This window comes from Protopterus annectens, chromosome 2.part1 (assembly GCF_019279795.1).
Source record: "Protopterus annectens isolate FY-2018-M chromosome 2.part1, PAN1.0, whole genome shotgun sequence".
Taxonomy (NCBI): domain Eukaryota; kingdom Metazoa; phylum Chordata; order Ceratodontiformes; family Protopteridae; genus Protopterus; species Protopterus annectens.
In genome coordinates, this window is record NC_056729.1 from 1,829,345,970 (window position 1) to 1,829,366,529 (window position 20,560).

The following is a 20,560-nucleotide window of genomic DNA, read 5'->3' on the forward strand; positions in this document are numbered from 1 at the left end:
CTCTGGGGAGCAGAAAAGCGAACTCCGATGGCAGACAACGTCTTCCCGTCTTTCTCGCTCTGGACCAAGGTGTCGCGTACGGTCTTGCCAAAGAGGGCAGAACCATCAAATGGGGCGTTAGCGAACAACGCCTTGAAGGGTTCCGTAAAATCACAGTGACGGAGTCACACCTGTTGCCTTAGGACGACACCCACTCCGCTAGCTCTAGCGGCTCCTTCCGTAGCATGGGATAGTAGCTGCATAGAGGTATTGGAAATAGACCTAAGAGTGGCCATTTGGGTAGAGTACACTTGTTTGTCCTCTGCTAAGATGGACTCTGGGGGCGACCCAGCGTATTCTTTAATAAGATCCCGCTGGAGTCGAATGACATGTGCAATGTAGTTCAGCGACCTTATGGAGAAGGTGGCTGAAGCAAACATCTGCTTTCCCAAGCGGACCATCGCCCGAGACTCCTTGTCTGGAGGATGGACAGAGGGACTCTCCTGGGCCAGTTCCCTCTTGGTGGCTGCCGCCACCAACATGGCATCTACTGGGTTTCCCTTACTCCAATGAAGCCTGTCTGAAGGGGGGCTAAGGATCCTATCTGGCCTTTTAGGGACGGGCTCCATAGTGTCCAGCTCCTTCCATGTCCTGGTAGTGATCAAATCTACCAGGGGATCGGCTGGAGGGGACACCTAAGAGGTAGATGGGCCTGCTTCAAACGCCTCCAGGAACACAGACTAGTCTGAGGAAGGCTTGGGGGCAAGACCACCCCCCTCTGATCCTGAGCATTTCCATGATGTCTCCAAATGAAACATCTTCGGGGGGGTGATCTTGGGGAGCCTTCCCCTTCCCTCCAAGTCCGTGTCCTCTGTCAAGGACTCGGGGGAGTCCAAGTGCCTCCTTTTGCACTTGCGCTTGTGAGGGACTTCCTCAGGGGGGCTGTCTGAGAAGGCCACACCAGCCACATTTTGTTCCAACAAGGGAACAATCTGGGACGTCTGAGCAGGCTGTCCCGGGGGCCGGGTGATGGAAGTCGGACCCATCTGCGAGGGAGTGCAGGGTGGAGCAGTAGCTAAGGCCGGGGGCCTGGATTCCCTCGACAGAACCCTCTCTACCATGTCAAATGCCGGAGAGTCGCTCTCCCTAGGATCCGACAGCCGACTCTCCCTTGGATCCGACTGGCAGATCGGGGCCGGAGCCGAAGCCATCGGATCCGAACGGCCAGTATGCTCTGACCTAGCCGGAGCCGAAGGCTCACTGACCGCCTCGGATCTGAAGTAAAGGGACCCGACAGACTCGAGGGTACTGTCGGCGCCAAAATACCAGAGACTACTGGCACTGACACTACTCAGCTCCGAAGACCCTGAACCTGGAAAGCGGGTCGGGGAAGAAGCTATCGGGGTGAAAAAGGGGGTCGAGCTCCCCCCCAGAGTGGGGGGGGGAGGCAGGAGCACTCCCATCTGCAGTTGGGCCAGGAGGAAAATTATTTCAATAAGAATCAATAAAAGATATAATTAGGTTAACGCTTGTATATATATATATATATATATATGTACTCTAATATATATTTCCATAACACCTATCCATTCTAAGCATGGCTTTTGTATATAGAGAGAGCATAGGGAAGTAGTATATAAACACGAGTAGCGATGAAAAGCTACATGAAGTTTAGAGATAGATCGATGAATAGCCATCACACATGAATATATTCTTTGTAAATATACAAACCACAACTTGCACACATTTTGTTGTGAATGTTATATAATGAGATATTTGCAGGATAAGGGATATGACTACATGATATTATAAATGGTAGATGTTTCATACATTCTTTAAGCAATAATATTTTTCAGCAATTTTAAATTATATTTGTATTAACTGATGCTATCAAATATAATTGGACTTCAACATATTTGATGAACTGATATTACCTATCGCAATAACACTTATATACACTAATGCGAAGTGTAACAGGATATGACATCAGGGAGCATAATTTTAGTTATTTGTAATTTAAGCACATTTTATATGATGTTTAGAATGTAACAATGTAGTATTAGTTAAATATTAGCTGACCATTAGAAACAATGTTTTATTTGATGTGAATTTATGATATGAGACGTGACACTTTGTAACATTATTATATGAATAGTTACTAAGTATTTTTAAACTAGGGCAGGAAGTGACATCAGGAATTTTGAAATCCTGAAGTTATATATAGCTCAAATTATCACTTTTAATTTAACGGCCTGAGGAAGCCAGTAGGCGAAAGCGCTAGCCGAGATTGTTTGTCGACCATTCTGTATAATAAAAAGATCTTATTTATCTCAAGATACTTGCGTGGTGTATTTGCAAAACGTACATCATAGGAATAGCATTGTTGGAATTATACTACTTGGATTACACTGTTTCAGGCACCGTGAATTACCTGTATTGGAATTACTGGTTTTGAACTGTAGATTTAGATTTTTGCTGCCACAATTATTCGAAGAGGTTTGTTGGTGAAAACGCTTAGAGAGGTGAATACCGACTGAGCGGATCAGTTACATATATGCACACCACCACGGAGATGTGAGAACAGCCACGTGTGCATTTACCCTAAAACAAGGTACTGTTGACTACACAGCATTACTGCATATTACTGCAAAATACCATAAAAACTCTTTATGTACTGCTATTATTTCTAAAGGCACAGCTGCATGTAAAGTGCAACGTACATTTTGGGAACTTTTAACTGTTATAGTTCGATTATAAAATAATAATATCAGCCTACACACTAGTCACTTTTTCTTTTATTGATAATTTGGTTGGATTATTCAGACTGTGTGTTTTTGGAGCAGTAGTGACTGTTTTTGCATTCAATATTTGAAATTAATTTAAGAGCACTCTCAGAGTAACTGTGCCGTAAAAACTTACAGCAAAGCAAGTGCAGATGTGGTGATGAGTGGATGTTCTTGTTAGGTCAAAGACAAAATACAAAATGTACCAGTCTCTCTCTCTTTTAGATTCAGATGGGAATACAGTAAAGTGTAGCTTAGATGTTTTCTTTATTTGAGACTGCCCTGCAATGTTGTTTTAAATATTTCCTGTGATTTTGAACTCTGATGTAACTGATACTTACTGAGTATTGTCTTGTTCTTTTATTATTATTAATGTATATAAACCTTTTAAATGTGGTTGGTCTGTTTAAAAATGTAAGCTCTTACAGTACTTGCATATTTGGATTAATAGTAACATTACACAGTAAGACTGGACAGCCTTTGCTATCAGCCTTCAAGTAGCTGATAAGAGTGGGCTGGTGGCAGTGAAAACTACCTTATAGTCTGGGCAGAAGGGGCATAGCTAGCAAACATGTGCCAGCCTTTCCCAGGTGTGTGTATCTGGCTATAAATCAAATCTCAAGGAGTGTGTGTGTCAGCTATTTGGGCAGGAACACAAAGCACTGGTTGGACAGAGAGGGTACTGGAGATGTTTGTTTGGCCACTCAGCTGAGATCTCAACCCTATACCTGTACCAGTGGGGAGTCTTCTTGGGGATCTGGAGAAGGAGGGAGAAACCATTCTCAGACTGACTGTGATCTTAGTGTGCTCTTAGGGGGAACTGCACTTTACTGTGTGTGTACTTGTCATCCTCCCAGTGTGTACATTCCAAATTTGTTGCCAGTGGTGAGGACTGAGGCTCCTTGATTACTGGGCCAGTGCAGGGGCGTTACAGCATAAAAGTAGTAATATGTGACAGAAAAATGTTTGTACACCAAGTGGTGTGTCCACTGCTTTGTATGGTGCAGAAACCTAGGCAGTGAAGTCACTGTAGCTGAGGAAGTTTGAGATAAGAGATGAAATGCCTGGAATGGGTCACTGGAGACACACTGTGGGACAGATGAAGAAATAACGGCATCAGAGAGGAAGCCAAAGTAGCTACAATTGCAGAGACAGTAAAGAACTGATTAAGTTGGTTCAGCACATGTGCAGAAAAAGAGAATGTAATTTGGTAAAGCAGATTTGAGAGAGAGAGAAAGAAGGCAAGAGCAGACAAGGACCTCAGCCAAGAGATAAACTGCGGGGGAAGAAGAGCTGCAATGACGGTTGCGACTGCTGAAGAAGGCCGGGAGTAGGGCTCTGAACCGAGAGGTGATGACAGCTGATGCCAAACACAGACCTCTTGGAAAAAACGGGTTGACTATGATGATTAACACATTTATGTTTGCACACTAGAACATTAAAGCTTGCAATATGTTGGTATAGCCATAACTGCCATTATACCCACCCAGTATCAACTGCCACTGTTTGAATCTCAGTAGAACTGCCTCACATGTGGCAGCGGGCCACCGCATACTCCATGTGGGAAAAATAATGAAAAGACCACTGAGCATCCTTAATATACAAGGAAACAGTTTGTGAAAATTTCTCCATATGTACTGGAACCAAATAAATTTACCTGGAAACAAATGGCGCACACATCATTGTGTTCCCGAAGCTGGTGTTGTGAAGCGGTGGGGAGTGACCTGATCTTGTTGGCTGCATCCCTACGCAGCAGAAAACTTTTCCATCCTGACTGGGCTCTCAACCAAACATTGAAGTAGGAGTGGATAATAATAACTGATGCACCGACCCAACTCCATTCACCAATAATAGACTCCCAGGTGCCATAGGCCACTACACAGACTGCAACAAGGAACTCAAGAACTCGGCTGACTGCATTGACATAATAAATTATTTCATCCATCTTATCCAGGGGCTCATCTCGCAGGGGTTCCAGCATAAACAGGGTGTAGATAAAGATGGTTCCCATCACCTTCAAAAGATAGAAAACAAGATTCAGGTCAGTAAAATAAATTCTATGAGATATTTAGTGCTCTCAGCTATTAGCAGCAGCTGCATATCAGTATGATGGGCTCATTTCCAACGTTTTCTCTGTTAAACGATTACTTTACTGATTACTATTGGATAAAAGTAAGTCAACATTGTTTTATTATCAAACCACACTGTTACAAAACAAAGTGCAGAGATAATGTGACAGCCATAAGTATGCCAAATCGCTGACTTAAATGACATCTGGCATCCATCGTGATACAGGCTGTGGCACCAAACATATAACCTAATGTATGTACACTCTTGTCAACTAATAAAACTATCACTGATTTCTACGGTTAAGACAAAGCTTCCTGGAACAGCTCTGAATCTGAACATTTTCTGGAGGGGAAAAAAAAAAAAGACTGAAATAAAACTCACCAATCAGCTTACAGGTATGCCCCCTTCTAAGAACTTCAGAGGCAGAGGAAAGTCTAATGCCTTCATGCTCCTTAGCATAAAACTGTCAATGACAGAATGGATGCAGATCCTCTTTCCTAATTCAATAAACCTGACAAATTTGTACTAGACAGTTAAAATAACAAAAAATACATAAATCAAGTGAAAAAGATAACTATTTGCTTAACCCAAATCTTTCTGCATGAAACAGCAGTATGTAAATGCTAATAACTAAAAACACATTGAATGTTCTATAAAACTGTAAAAACAAGTGCTAGACAGTACCTAAATGCTAACATCCAATAGTGCTCCTTCACTGCACTCCATAGTCACTAACCGCATCTCCATAACTAACAGCGGTAAAAGGAAGTGACAAGCTGCGTGACAGCGCTTCTCCTTCAGATATACGACACAGGTCACTAGAGGTGGAAAAAGCTTGTATAGAAAGGCGGTAAAAGGGGGTTAATAACAAAAATGTTTTCAGACAACTGAGTATTCCTGATGAGGGATGCGGGTGCACTCTGCGAGCAGTCCTGGGGATATCTGCAGCTTTTATGAAAGAACCCAGCTCAGGTTTCTGAAAGGCAGATCATGCCTCCTGAACCTGATAGACTTCTTTGAGGCAGTCACCCAAAGCCGTAGATGAGGGTAAGGTGGTTCACACAGCCTATCTTAACCTTGCTAAGGCTTTCGACACCATCCCCCAATCTGGAATTACAGTTAAACTCACTAAACTAGGTATAAATCCCTACGTCACAAGATGGGTTGCCAACTGGCTCACTGACAGAACCCACACTGTAAAAGTTGCAACTCCAAATGTGACTTCAAACCACTGACAAGTGGAGTACCACAAGGTTCAGTCCTGGGACCTCTCCTGTTTGGTATCTACTTCTCTGAAGTACAGGCTAACACAGAAGGCCTCTAGCTAATGAAGTTTACAGATGACTGCAAACTAGAAGCCATAGCTGAGTCCCCAAATGATGAGGACATCCTACAGAAGGGCCTTACTGAGAAAGATGCCTGGTGTCAGAGCCATGGCCTCAAGCTCAATGCCAAAAAGTGCATTGTCATCCCCTTTGGTAAGAACTCTTTATCCATGAACTACCACATAGGCAGCAGTCTACTTAACACCGAATGTATGATAAGAGCCCTTGGGACCCAGGTGGACAGTAGTCTCTCCTTTGATAATCATATTGCCACAGTAGTCAGGAAGTCCTTTGACGTGGCACACCATCACAAAAGGGTTTTCATCCAGGAAAAGAAAGAAGTCATTGTTCCTCTACTAGACACTCAGACCCCATTAGAGTACAACACCCCTTTTGGAATGTACCTCACAAGACATCTGCAGCAGCTGGAAAGGCCACAGAAATACTTTACAAAGAGGAGTACTGGCCTCAAACAGATGCCCTACACTGACCATCTCAAAAAAACTCCGGCTTTACTCAGTAGCATATCGCCTACTCCGAGGTGATCTCTGCCTATCATACAAAGCTATGTCAAACCCAGAGCTGTTGGACATGCTACACCTAAAGAAATCCCAATCCCTCCGAGTTGCATGCTGCTCTAGGGACCAAAACCTTGTCACCACAATAAACAGAACAGGCTGGAGGGTTGGATTCTTGTCTTGGAGACTTCCCATACCCTGGAACACGGTACCCATCAATGTCAAGCAAAGTTCCTCATTAGGACTCCAAGAAAACTCTTAATGGGTGGATGGGAAATAGGAAATACATCCCGGGGATCACTTCTGTGGCTCTGCTCGACAATGGCACAGGAAAATAACTTTCTTAGGTGGCGTAAGCCAGGGAACACTGCTGGCTAGGCTTACTTAGGCCCTTGGGCAGATAGCCTAGTAGCTACCTATGAACCTATAAGAAATGAAAGTTATGTACTTAGCATAAAGACAACTTCATCTGGTTCAAAATGTCAGTTGTCATATCTGGATGGATCTGACCACCAAGGTACTATATTTGCTAGCGATGATTCGTCCAGTATCCACAGTTCCTGTCTCTGACAGCTCTGACTCGTCCTGTATCCACAGTTCCCTGTCCCCGACAGCACTGACTCGTCCAGTATCCACAGTTCCCTGTCCCTGACAGCTCTGACTCATCCAGTATCCACAGTTCCCGGTCCCTGACAGCTTTGACTCGTCCATTATCCACAGTTCCCTGTCCCTGACAGCACTGACTTGTCCAGTATCCACAGTTCCCTGTCCCGGACAGCTCTGACTCGTCCAGTATCCACAGTTCCCTGTCCCTGACAGCTCTGACTCGTCCAGTATCCACAGTTCTCTGTCCCTGACAGCTCTGACTCGTCCAGTATCCACAGTTCCCTGTCAGCTCTGACTTGTCCAGTATCCACAGTTCCCCATCAGCACTGACTCGTCCAGTATCCACAGTTCCCTGTCCCTGACAGCACTGACTCATCCAGTATCCACAGTTCCCTGTCCCTGACAGCTCTGACTCATCCAGTATCCACAGTTCCCTGTCCCTGACAGCTCTGACTCGTCCGGTATAGTACAGTTGTGTACACTTACCATAAATGTAGATGTTAGAATGTATTCACTGTTGCAGTCATTACATTTGGGTTATCTGCTTGCAAGTAGCCCTCAGCCAGCCTTAATATCAAAGTCTTGGATCCCTGCGTCAAATGCAGTCTCTTCTTCCATGACGTCAGGTCGTCAGGGGTATAAAGCATGCAGCCGACGCCATTACATCAGTTTTTCTTGCCCCAGATGTGAGGTGTCCCCATAATGGGAAGCAATTGTATATAAGGTTAGACCTTCAACAAAAAGCAAATGCAACAGAAAGCTGAAATACACTAAAGAAGGAAGGTGTAGCCAAGAGAAGTCAGGGGGCTGGAGGGAGGGTAACCAGGACTGCAACAGTGAATACACTCCAACATCTACATTTATGGTAAGTGTACACAACTGTACTGTTAGCGTTTCACTGTTGCATCATTACATTTGGGTAGATTCCCAAAGCTAAGGAAGGGAGGAGGAAGTTAGAGAGCATTAGGACCAGCTATTAAGCCCTGCAAGACTGCAGTGGCAAAACCAGCTCTGGATTTAGATAAAAATAGGCAAGTGGTAATGCTTGGTGAAGGTATGTACAGAGTTCCAGGTAGCAGCTTCTAGGATGTCCCTGGTAGGGACACCTCTGAGAACGGCTGCAGAGGTAGATGCAGCCCTGGTGGAATGTGATTTTAATCCCTGTGGGGTAGGTTTTCCATGGTGCTTATAGCAGAAATTAATGCAATGGCCTATCCATTTCTAAATGGTTTGCTTTGAAATGGCCTTCCCTTCTGCCCCTGCAGCAAAGGCAACTAGCAGCTGTTCAGTTTTTCTGAGAGGCTTAGTCCTGTCCAAATAAAATCTAAGTTGTCTGTGCACGTCCAAAGAGTGCAGGATTTGTTCGCCTTTGTTTTGTGGATTAGGAAAAAAGAAGGTTGGCAAATGAATGGACTGATTAAGGGCCACACTGGATACCACCTTGGACATAAAGGAAGAATTGGTCCTGAGGGGCACCCTTGTCTGCATGGAAGATGATGAAGGGCTCCACTGCCATGAGGGCCTATAATTCAGACACTCTTCTTGCTGAAGTTATGGCTAGAAGGAAGGCTGTTTTCCAAGAAAGGAATTTCAACTCTGCAATTGCAGCTGGCTTAAAAGGAGGTAGAGTGAGCTTTTCCAATACAAAGTTAAGGACCCAGGCTGGAGTAGGGGTTCTCCTGAGTGGTCTTAAATTTTTGGCCCCTCTGAGGAATTGTTTTAGCAGGGGGTGAGAGAAGAGGGGTGGCTCAGTATTATAATGTGCAGAAATGGCTGAGGCATGAATTTTAACTGATGAGAAGCAAAGGCCCTTGTGGAGCATCTCTGTTAAGTATTGAAGAATATGTGGTAAGTTGGGCACTGCTGTGGCCATCCCTCGAGTCTGGCTCCAGAAACAGTATCTTTTCCACTTTTCAGCATAGGATTTTCTAGTACTAGGCCTCCTCGCTTCCAGAATGACATTTAACACCTGCTCATTGAGGGATCTTATTGGAGAGCTCAAGGAATTAGCCAGGCTGCAAGGTTCAGGGTTTGAAGCTGGGGGGGGGGGGGGCAGAATCTGGCCCTCCTGCTGAGACAGCAGGGAAGGGGTCTGAGGCAGGTGCTATGGTTCTAGCAATGACATACTGCGCAAGAGGGGGTTACCAGTGCTGGCGTGGCCAGTCTGGTGCAATCAGTATTATCCTTGGTTTGTCCTGTTTGATCTTTAGCAGAACTTTCAAGAGGAGAAGTGGGGGGACATAAACTGAGAGGCTTTCCCCGGTGAAGGACAGAGCATCCAATTTCCAAGCTTGACTGTGGGATGCCCTTGTACAGAATTTGTCCAACTGGTAGTTCTGAGGGGAGGTAAACGGGTCTATCTCTGGGTTCCCCCCTTTGTTTCTCAAAATGTTGAATATCTTTGGTTCCAGTCTCCACGCGTGTGGGTCCATGAGATTTCTGCTTAGGTTGTCTGCCAGTGAATTTAGCTTGCCTGGCAGGAATTGAGCTTGTAGGTGCACTTGGTAGCTCAAGGCTGTGTTTCCTAGAGCCATGGCTAGTCTGCAGAGAGTATACGAATGGGTTCCCCCTGCTTGTTTATGTACCACATAACAGTGGTGTTGTCTGTCTTTACCAATAATTGTCTTGGAAGAATGTGGTCCTTGAAGGCTGTCAGGGAATTCTGTACAGCTAACATTTCTTTCTGATTGATATGCAGGTGCATCTGACTCGGGTTCCATTTGCCCTGAATGCACTGCCCTGCCAAGTGAGCCCCCCCATGCATAGTCTGATGTGTCTGTCAGGGTTTGGGCAGCAGGGGGTAGAGTGAATGGCAGCCCCTTGTTGTGGTAGCAGGACTCTGCCCACCAAAGGAACTCTGTCTTTATACAAGGAATGATAGGAATCATTAATTCCAGGTCCTGAGAATGTTGACACCACAGGCTTTTTAGATACCATTGTAGTTTCCTCATATGCAGTCTTGCATTTGGAATTAGTAGAATGCAAGAGGCCATGAACCCTAGGGCTTGCAGGCTTTTCCTTGCAGAGAACTGGGTCTTTGTGGCCAGTAGTTTGAAGTAGGCTGTCAAATAAACTTGTTTCTCTGGAGCGAGGCAAGTCATCTGGGAAGTTGTGTTCAAGCTTGATCCCAGGAATACAATTTGTTGGCAGGGTACTAGATGAGATTTATTTTCGTTTATGGTGTACCCCAGTGAGGTTAGAAGTTTCTTTATATATGCCAGATGATTTAGTAGCATGTCCTGACTTTCTGCCTGAATTAGACAATCGTCCAGATATGGGTGTATTTAAATACTTCTTTGCCTGCAAAATGCAATGACTGGAGCTAGGCACTTTGTGAATACCCTGGGCGCAGTAGATAAGCCATAGGGAAGTGCAGACAATTGATAGTGCATGTAGTCTGCTCTGAAGCCTAGGTATTTCCTGCAAGATTCCCCTATTGGAATGTGCAGGTAAGCTTCCTTTAAGTGTAAGGTTGCTAACCAGGCATCTTTGCCTAGCATAGGAAGCAGCTGATGAAGTGTTAGCATTTTGAATTTTGTGATTATCAAAAAGGTGTTTAGAATAGAGAGTTTTCTGGGTACCAGGAAAAGTCTTGAGCAAAAACCTTGTCCCCTTTCTTTTGCTGGGACAGGTTGAATATCCCTGATACTTAGAAGAGAGAGAACCTGCTGTTGAGCCTCTGACCACTGATTTGGGGGTAGGTCTGGCCAACCGTTTGGGGTTGGTAAGGTGTGGAAGTGGAATCTGTATCCTTGGGAAACTATATTTAAAACCCATTTGTCCTGGGTAAGGAGTTCCCAGTTTTTTTGCATGCAGGGCTATCGTTCCCCCTAAGGGAGCAGGCAGTTGAGCAGGGCTTGGAAGGTTTAAGGTTAAGTCATTGTGACAGTGTCTTATTATTTCCAGCTTTGGAAGTGGGAGCCCCCCCACTGCTTAGGCCTATGAGTACCTTGAGACTGCAGCCTAGGTGGCCTGCTGTTCCTGGGTTTGGACTAAAAAGGCCTGGAAGAAACAGGAAAGGGCCAAATCTTAGAAGGCCAATGCCTACTAAATCTGTGAGGCTGTACTTGCAGGAAATCTTTAACAGTTTGCATAGATTTAGCTTTTTCCTCCATCTTTTTAAGGACGACTTCTGCTTTGTTGCCAAACAGGCTGTCTTGGTTTAAGGGAGCATCCAGTAATTTAGCTTTAACATAATCTAGCAAATTTTGCTCCTTAAGCCAAGCATGCCTTCTAAGAACAGACCCAGTGACAGCTGCCCTGCAAGATGCTTCTAAAGAGTCGAAACCACATTGCAGAATATGTTTACCAAGTTGTTCAGTAGAATGCATTAAATCCTGTAATTCTTTATTTTCAGCGCAGTCAGGAATAAACATCATTTTCTGTTTAAGTAGTCCCATAATATGCTGCTGATACTTTAACATATGAAACTGGGAGTTTAAGGACCTAATGGCCAAAGTAGCAGAAGTGTATACCTTCTTACCCCATCTGTCCAAGGCCCTGGAATCTATATCAGAGGGGGTAGGGTTTTTGGCAGTTGTAGCCTTAATGCCTTTAGGTCCCTGGGAAATGGTCTCTGGGTCCGCAGTAGGATTCTTGAAGAGTAACTTGTGAGAGTCAGGTACTCCAATACCTGTCCGGTTTCCTGGGAGCTGGAGGTAAAGTGTCTGGAGCCAGGCTAGATTCCAAGAAGGCATCATCTACAATGTCCAGGACAGGAGGGATAGCTAAAGGCCTGTGTTGAGAGAGAAGTAAGAATTCCCTAAGTCTCTTTTTGGAGTCAGAGAAATCCTGGCTTTCCCAGTGGAAATGCTCCCTAAGAGCATACAAGGCAGTGGAAATGCTCCCTAAGAGCGTGCAAGGTCTAAAGTGATCCAGTATTTGTCTGCCTGGGATGACATGGTCAACAGACCACGATGCTTTGGCAGAGATAGCCTGCACCTATCACCCCTGGGATTCCCGATACTGGCTAAGGTTCTTGCCGCCCCTATGGTGCCTTTTTTAGGCAAGGTTCAAGTGACAAATTCACCACCGTTAACAGGCAAGCAAAAACTGAGGGTGATGCTACTCAATGCTAGAAGTCTAAATCTCAAAATGCACTCACTCGAGGCACTCCTTAAAATGGAGAACATCGATATCTGTGCAGTGACTGAGACCTGGTTCAAGGCTCCAGAAAGCACCCCTGCACCTCCAGGCTATAACTCGTACCACACTTTTCGGCCATGTAACCTGGACCGGAACACCAAAGGCGGAGGTGTGTCCTTATTCATTAAGGATTTCCACACCTCCAGGCTAGTTGCTCAGCATAATGCAGCCGAGGTTATCCAAGTGCAACTAACTCTGGGCAAAATTGCAATCCAAATTGTAGCTTGCTACAGATCACCCACCATGCCCCAAGGATTCCCACTCCTCTTTTCTTGATGTACTGGAAAATATTAGGGTTCAACCAAACACCCTAATAATGGACGATTTCAACTACCCCATTAACTGGGAAAACTACTCATGTACCAACTCCTTCGCTCAACGCTTTCTGGAATTCATAAACTCCAATGCCCTGAATCAACTTATCCACACCCCCACCAGGTGCAACAATATCCTAGATCTAGTCATTACCAACATGAGTGACCGGTGTTGCACACCTGAAGTCCAGCGCCTCATTGGTCCGATCCGACCATAAGCCAATTACCCTAGATATCCACATCCTGCCCCCACCCCCCATTAAGGAAACCATGGTAAAAAACTTCTCCAAAGCCAACTTCATGCTTCTTAAGACAGAAGTGGTGAACTTCATGACACCCATGAAGATGGACAATACAGTTACGACTACTGAATCCTACACAATTGCACTTTATAAGCACTTACATGAGTGTATGGATCATGCTATCCCAAACAGAACCAAGACGCTATCCTCCAAAAAAAGGAAGTCAATCTGGTGGTCCCTGCCATAAACAAACTGTACAACAGAAAGAAGAAGCTGTTGCAAGAGTAAAATCCCATGAGTGGAGGAACTCCCTGGTCAGCCTCAGTAAGAAGCTGCGATCCCTGATAAATTCCTCCAAAGCAAGTTACGAAAAAAATTGCCACTTATTCTAAAGACAACCACAAAGCACTCTATAGCTATGTCAAGAATCTCAATGGTAACACTCAGATCTGCTCTGAGTTACAGCACAATGGCATTAAATATACAGACCCAACTGATATTGACAACATCCTGGCAGATAGGTTCAGTGCTAACTTCACCCCTCTCTCACCCCCTAAAGAGCCCATCTCTATACCGGAAGAATGTAAAGTTCCTGTAATCACGGCTGCACAGGTAAAAACCACACTCTCCAAAGCCAAGAACACAGCATCCATGGGACCAGACAACATCCCAGGCTGCGTTCTACACAAACTACAGAACGAACTGGCACCCCACCTAAGTACCATGCTCAATCATAGCCTCACCTCTGAATGGCGTACAGTGACGGTTATCCCACTCCACAAGGGGGGAGCCACCACTGACCCCAGTAACTACTGCCCCATTAGCCTGACAAGTCTGGTCTGCATGGCCATGAAATGTATCATCATGGAACTTATAAACAAAGACATTGGTAATTTCCAAACTCTGGACTCCACCCAGTTCGGGTTTGTAAAAGGCAGAGCATGTCTCCTAAACCTGACAGACTTCTTTGAAGCAGTCACCAAAGTCGTAGACAAGAGCAAGGTGGTTCACACAACCTATCTAGATCTTGCCAAGGCTTTCGACACCATCCCCCACTCTGGAATTATAGATAAACTCACTAAACTAGGTATAAATTCCTATGTCACAAGATGGGTTGCCAACTGGCTCACTGACAGAACCCACAATGTGAAAGTAGCAGACTCCAAATCCGACTTCAGACCAGTGACAAGTGGAGTACCACAGGGTTCAGTCCTGGGTCCTCTCCTATTTGGTATCTACTTCTCTGAAGTACAGGCTAACAGTGAAGGTCTTTGGCTAACGAAGTTCGCAGATGACTGCAAACTAGGAGCCATAATCAAAACTCCTAACGATGTGGACATCCTACAAAAGGGCCTCACTGAGACAGATGCCTGGTGTCAAAGCTATGGTCTCAAGCTCAATGCCAAAAAGTGCATTGTCATCTCCTTTGGTAAAAACTCTGTACCCATGAACTACTACATAGGCGGTAGTATACTTAACACCGTAAGTGTGATAAGAGACCTTGGGACCCAGGTGGACAGTAGTCTCTCCTTTGATAATCACATTGCCACAGCAGTCAGGAAATCCTTCTACGTGGCACACCTCATCACAAAAGGTTTCTCATCCAGAAAAAGAGGTCATTATTCCCCTCTACTCGTCAGTCATTATACCCATTACAGAGTACAACGCCTCTTTTGGTATGTAACTCACAAGACATAAAGTACAGTTTTGTACCTACCATAAATGTAGATGTTCGATAGGTATGCATCTGCAGTCCTAACATATGGGTTGTCCTGCCTCAGGCAGCCCTTCAGTTGGGCGGATTTCAAAGTCTGGGTCCGGTGTCGGCTGATGTCGCCCTTTTTCCCGACGTCATAGCGCCTGGGGTATAAAAGCGTCAGCCGACGCCATGTTCCTCAGTTTTTCTTGCCCCAGATGCCAGGTGCCCTCTAAAGAAGGCTAAATTTTGGAGAAATAAATCAATTCCAATCATGCAAACCAATAAATAACAAATACACCATAAAAGATAACCCCAGCTAGCTAAAAAGAGGGATAGGTACCCAAAGAATACCACAGAGGGGTAGGAGGGAGGGAAAACCTGACTGCAGATGCATACCTATCGGACATCTACATTTATGGTAGGTACAAAACTGTACTATGTCCCTCAAGGATGCATCTGCAGTCCTTACATATGGGTAGAATACCATAGCCAAGCTGGGGGTGGTAGGACCTAAGAAAAGGATGGTGTAGCTAACATGCCCTGCAGGACTGCCGTAGCAAAGCCTGCTCTGGATCTGGAATATAAAGGCAGGTTGTAATGCTTGGAAAATGTATGCACAGAGCTCCATGTAGCAGCTTCTAAAATGTCCTTTGTAGCCACCCCTCTTAAGAAGGCTGTGGAGGTGGCTGTTGCTCTGGTGGAATGAGGTCTGATGGTAGCTGGCACAGCTTTTCCATGAAAAGAGTAACAGAATCGAATGCAATTTCCTATCCATTTTGAAACTGTTTGTTTGGAAATTGCTCTTCCTTGTACACCAGCAGCGTATGCTACAAACAGTTGGTCAGTTTTTCTGTAAGTCTTAGTTCTGTCCAAGTAGTAACGCAGTTGTCTGTGAATGTCCAGGGTATGCAGAAGTTTCTCTCCTTTATTTTGTGGATTTGGAAAGAAAGTAGGCAGGTGGATAGCTTGGTTCAGTGAGACCCTGGATACCACCTTTGGCATGAATGAAGGATTGGTTCTCAAAGAGACTCTGTCCTTATGGAAAATGAGAAATGGTTGTACTGCCATGAGGGCCTGTAACTCAGATATTCTTCTTGCTGAGGTTATGGCCAGTAGGAAGGCGGTCTTCCAAGACAGGAATTGTAGTTCTGAAGATGCTGCTGGTTCAAATGGGGGTAGCGTTAATTTTTCCAACATGAAGTTAAGGTCCCATGTAGGCACTGGTGGTGTCCTTGGAGGGTTGATGTTTTTTATCCCTCTTAGAAACTGCCTTAGCAGAGGATGAGAAAATACAGGTGGATCAGTGCTGTACTCTGCTGAAACAGCTGAAGCATGAATTTTTATGGATGAGTAAAGAAAGGCCATTATGGAGCATTTCAGCCAAGTATTCAAGGATATGTGGGATGCTCATCACTGTCGGATCCTGACCCTGTGCGGTGCTCCAGGTTCGAAATCTTTTCCATTTTGCTGAATATGCCTTTCTTGTGGAAGGCCGCTGAGCTTCCATGATGATATCCTTTACCCTCTTGGATAGTTTATCCTGGTGAGGAGTCAAGGTATTTTCCAGGCTGTCAGTTGCAAGGTTTTCAGGCTGGAGTGCAGAGTTTTGTAGTTGTGCTGTGTCAGAAGAAGTGGCCATTGTGGTAGGGGCCACGGGTTTGTGCGTGTCATGCTCTTTAACAGTGGGTACCAGTGTTGTCTTGGCCAGTCCGGAGCTATCAGAATCACTTTTGGTTGTTCTGTCCTGATCTTCAGTAAGACCTTGTTCATTAACGGAAGAGGTGGGAATGCATACACTGTTAGAGCATTCCAGCTGAAGGATAGGGCGTCCACCTTCCATGCTTGAGGATGGTATGTCCTTGTGCAGAATTTCTTCAGGTGATGGTTGTGGGGGGAGGCAAAAAGATCCATGTCCGGCCTTCCCCAAGATTGTGTTATCTGAAGAAAAATGTCTGGATGCAACATCCATTCGTGTGGATCCATGGTGTTTCTGCTTAGGCTGTCCGCCAGTACATTTTCTTTTCCTGGTACGAACTGGGAATGCAGTTGTATATTGAGTTTTAGGGAAAGTTCCCAAAGATTCATTGCCAGCCTGCAAAGAGGGTAGGAATGGGTACCTCCTTGCTTGTTTATGTACCACATAACTGTGGTATTGTCTGTCTTTATTAGCAGGTGACCTTGATGCAGGAAATGTTTGAAGGCCTCGATTGAATGTATCACTGCCAGCATTTCCTTTTGGTTGATGTGCAGGCACAATTCCTTTCGAGTCCACTGCCCCTTGAATACATCTGCCCTTCATGCGCGCTCCCCATCCATGGTCTGAGGCGTCCGTTGTGATGGTTTGGCTGATATGAGGCTTGCTGAAAGGTAGGCCCATGTTTGACTGACTTGCTTGTGCCCACCATAGAAATTCTTTTTGAAGGCATGGAATGAGGGGGATCAAGGCTTCTAGGCTGTGACTGTGTTGAGACCATAGACTCCTTAGGTACCAGTGCAGTTTCCTCATATGCAGCCTTGCTTGTGGAATCAGCAGAATGCAAGATGCCATGAAACCCAGGGCCTGCAGGAATTTCCTTGCAGTCAGCTGGGTTTGTGTTGTCAGATTTTTGAAATAATCCGGTAATTGTTCTTGTTTTTCTTCTGTGAGGAAAGCCATTTGGGTGTTTGTATCCAGCTTTGCACCCAGAAAAATTATTCTTTGGGATGGAACAAGTCTTGATTTCTGAAAGTTGACTGTGTATCCCAAGGCCTGTAGCAGGCGGATGGCATAGCTCAAGTGTTTTAACAATGTTTGTTGGCTGTCCGCTTGTATAAGGCAGTCGTCCAGGTATGGGTATATTTGAATCCCCTAAAGTCTGCAATGTGCAATTACTGATGCCAGGCATTTCGTGAATACTCTGGGCGCAGTAGATAAGCCAAAGGGCAATGCTGAGAATTGATAATGCTCTGAACCTGCAAGAAATCTGAGGAGTCTTCTGCAACTTTGTCTGATAGGGACATGCAGGTATGCCTCCTTGAGGTCTAGAGTTACCAGACAGGACCCCTTGCCCAGCATGGGAAGGAGCTGCTGTAAGGTCAGCATTTTGAATTTTGGCATGATGAGATAAGTATTCAGTGCGGACAAGTCTAGAATAGGCCTCCATTGCTTTTCTTTTCTTGGAACAAGGAATAGTATGGAATAAAATCCTTGGCCTTGTTCTGTGAAAGGGACCTTTTCTATTGCCTTCATTTGTAGTAGTTTGGAAATTTGCTTGAAAGCCTCTGCCCTTTGATTTGGTGGCAGGTTTGGCATGCCTTGTCTTCTTGGTAATGTATGAAAATAGAATCTGTATCCTTTGTCTATTATTTGCAGTATCCATTTGTCCTTTGTTAGACTGTGCCAATTTTCTGAGAATAAAGATAGCTTTCCGCCCAAAGGTGCTTCCAATTGAGCCCTGGTTGGCGGAGTCAAAGCCAAGTCATTGAGTTTGTCCTTGTGCAGTAGAAGTAGGTCCTGCACTACCTCTCTGGGTAGGAGGCTGCCATTGACGTCCTCTGTAGGAGCCTCGAGCTTGCCCTCTACCTCTGGCACGCCTGTTTTTCCCTCTTTGAAATCTGTCTGTGTCCGGAAAGGACCAATTCTTAGAAGGCCAATTTCTGCTGAATATTGGTGGTTTGACCTGGAGAAAATCTTTGACTGTTTGAACTGATTTAGCCTTTTCTTCAAATTTCTTTAAGACCTCTTGAGCCGTGGAACCAAATAACTTGTTTTTCCAGTGGTGCATCCAGAAGCTTTGCTTTAACATGATCTGGCAGTGTTTGTTCCTTCAGCCAAGCATGCCTACGTATGACTGCACCTGTCATTGCTGATCTACATGAAGCTTCCAATGCATCATAACCACACTGTAAGAAATTGTTGCTAACCTGTTGAGAGTTATGCACCAGATCCTGAAGGGCCTTGCGGTCTAGGGGTTCAGGTGAGGATAGTTTTTTATGCAATTCATCTAACATATACTCTTGATACTGTATCATATGGAATTGACAATTTAATGCTCTCATAGAAAGAGTGGAAGTAGTATACACTTTTTTACCCCATCTCTCTAAAGCCCTGGATTCCCTTTCAGAAGGAAGTGGATTCTTGGCAGTGGTAGTTGTAACCCCTTTAGGGCCCTGGGAAATAGTTTCTGGGTCAGCAGAGTGGACCTTGTAAAGGTATAGATGTGAGTCCGTGACCCTGTAGTACCTGTCAGGTTTGGCAGGGGCCGGAGGAAGGGAGTCAGGGGAAATACTAGACTCAGAGTACACATCTTCTATAACATTCAAAACAGGAGGGATAGCCAAAGGTCTATGCTGAGGTAAATCTAAAAAGGTCCTTAACCTCTTTCTGGAATCAGAGAATTCCTGGCCTTGCCATTTGAAATGCTCTCTCATGGAGTGAAGGGTCTCCCCAAAGGAAAACTCTTCGGGTGGGGAGGCCGAGAGAATAGATTCCTCTGCATCAGAATCCTCGTAGGCCGGAAGGGCCTCCTCCTGGTAGTCCGAAAGGACAGAGTCATCTGAGGCCTCATCAGAAGACTGGGGATCTGTCTGCTCAACCCTGGGCCTTTTGCCTGGAAGAGGTTAAGAGCCCCTGTCTGGATGTGGCGGAGAGCCCCTGATTAAGGAAATAAGGCCCTCAGCCAAGGTTAAGATTTGTGAAGTGGTAGTGGATCCCTGAGGAATAGCCTTGGGAGGGAAAGATTTTGGCTGTTTAGCAGCTTTAGCCCGTGTAAAGGCCTTAATGGACATGGATACAGGAGGCCTGGCTGCCCCACGTGCTGGGGTAGATTTATCAACAGAAATGGTGTCGGATATTTCCTGAGCACCGGTTTCAGACGGAAATTCTATGACCGACTCAGGAATGGCCTCCGGTACCGAAGTTACCGGTTGTGCGGTGTCGTCGGTCTGAAGCGGTAGAGATTCGGCTTCAGAAGAGACCGAGACACTCGCGGTAGGCCTAGGCGTGGAGTCGGCCGAAACCGCGGACCACGTGTGTCGGTCCTTATCCTTTCGTTTTTTGGGTAAATGTGCTATCAGAAGCTCCGACGGCATGATATAACAAAAATTGTCCCCGAAAAATTCCTCTGCAAACTCTGCCCGATGCCTAAGAGTGCGTTTATTGAAGGAAGCACAGGCTGACCAGGCCGAGACGTCGTGGTCTGGGCCTAGGCAGGGTAAGCAGTAAGAGTGGAAATCCTTATGAGGTATTTGTTTCCCACAAGATAAAACAATTATTAACTTTAACCGTTTGATCTGACATCGGCTGAGGCAAGAAAGAGTCCCCAACGGGGTACTTAGCTTTTTTGAAGTCTTCGGTAGCTGAAATCACAGGAGCTGGCCGACCGGCACTTGCGAACTGCTTCTGCTTCGGGCACCTTGCGGCAAGAAAGACTGAGGAACATGGCGTCGGCTGACGCTTTTATACCCCAGGCACTATGACGTCGGGAAAAAGGGCGACATCAGCCGACGCCGGACCCAGACTTTGGAATCCAACCGACCGAAGGGCTGCCTGAGGCAGGACAACCCATATGTAAGGACTGCAGATGCATCCTTGAAGGACATCTGGAAAGGCCGCAGAAATACCTCACAAAGAGGATTACAGGCCTCAAACAGATGGCCTACACAGACCGTCTCAAAAAACTCCAGCTTTACTCCGTCGCATATCACCTACTCAAAGGTGATCTCTGCCTAACATCCAGGGCTGTTGGACATGCTCCACTTAAAGAAATCCCAATCCCTCAGAGCTATACACTCTAGGGACCGAAACCTTGTCACCACAATAAACAGAACATGCCGGAGGGGTAGATTCCTGTCCCAGAGACTTCCCATACTCTGGAATAAACTACCTATCTATATTAAAC

At 45.4% G+C, this 20,560-nt stretch overlaps 1 protein-coding gene across 1 annotated transcript in view; it reads right to left on the reverse strand.

Annotated features, from left to right (window-relative positions):
* LOC122795046 (RING finger protein 145-like) overlaps nucleotides 1–20,560 on the reverse strand; it is a 689,797-nt gene that overhangs the window by 147,473 nt on the left and 521,764 nt on the right. Inside the window, exon 8 of the mRNA XM_044063623.1 lies at nucleotides 4,420–4,776. Coding sequence (XP_043919558.1) covers nucleotides 4,420–4,776 — 357 coding nt within the window. The remainder of the gene's footprint in view (nucleotides 1–4,419; nucleotides 4,777–20,560) is intronic.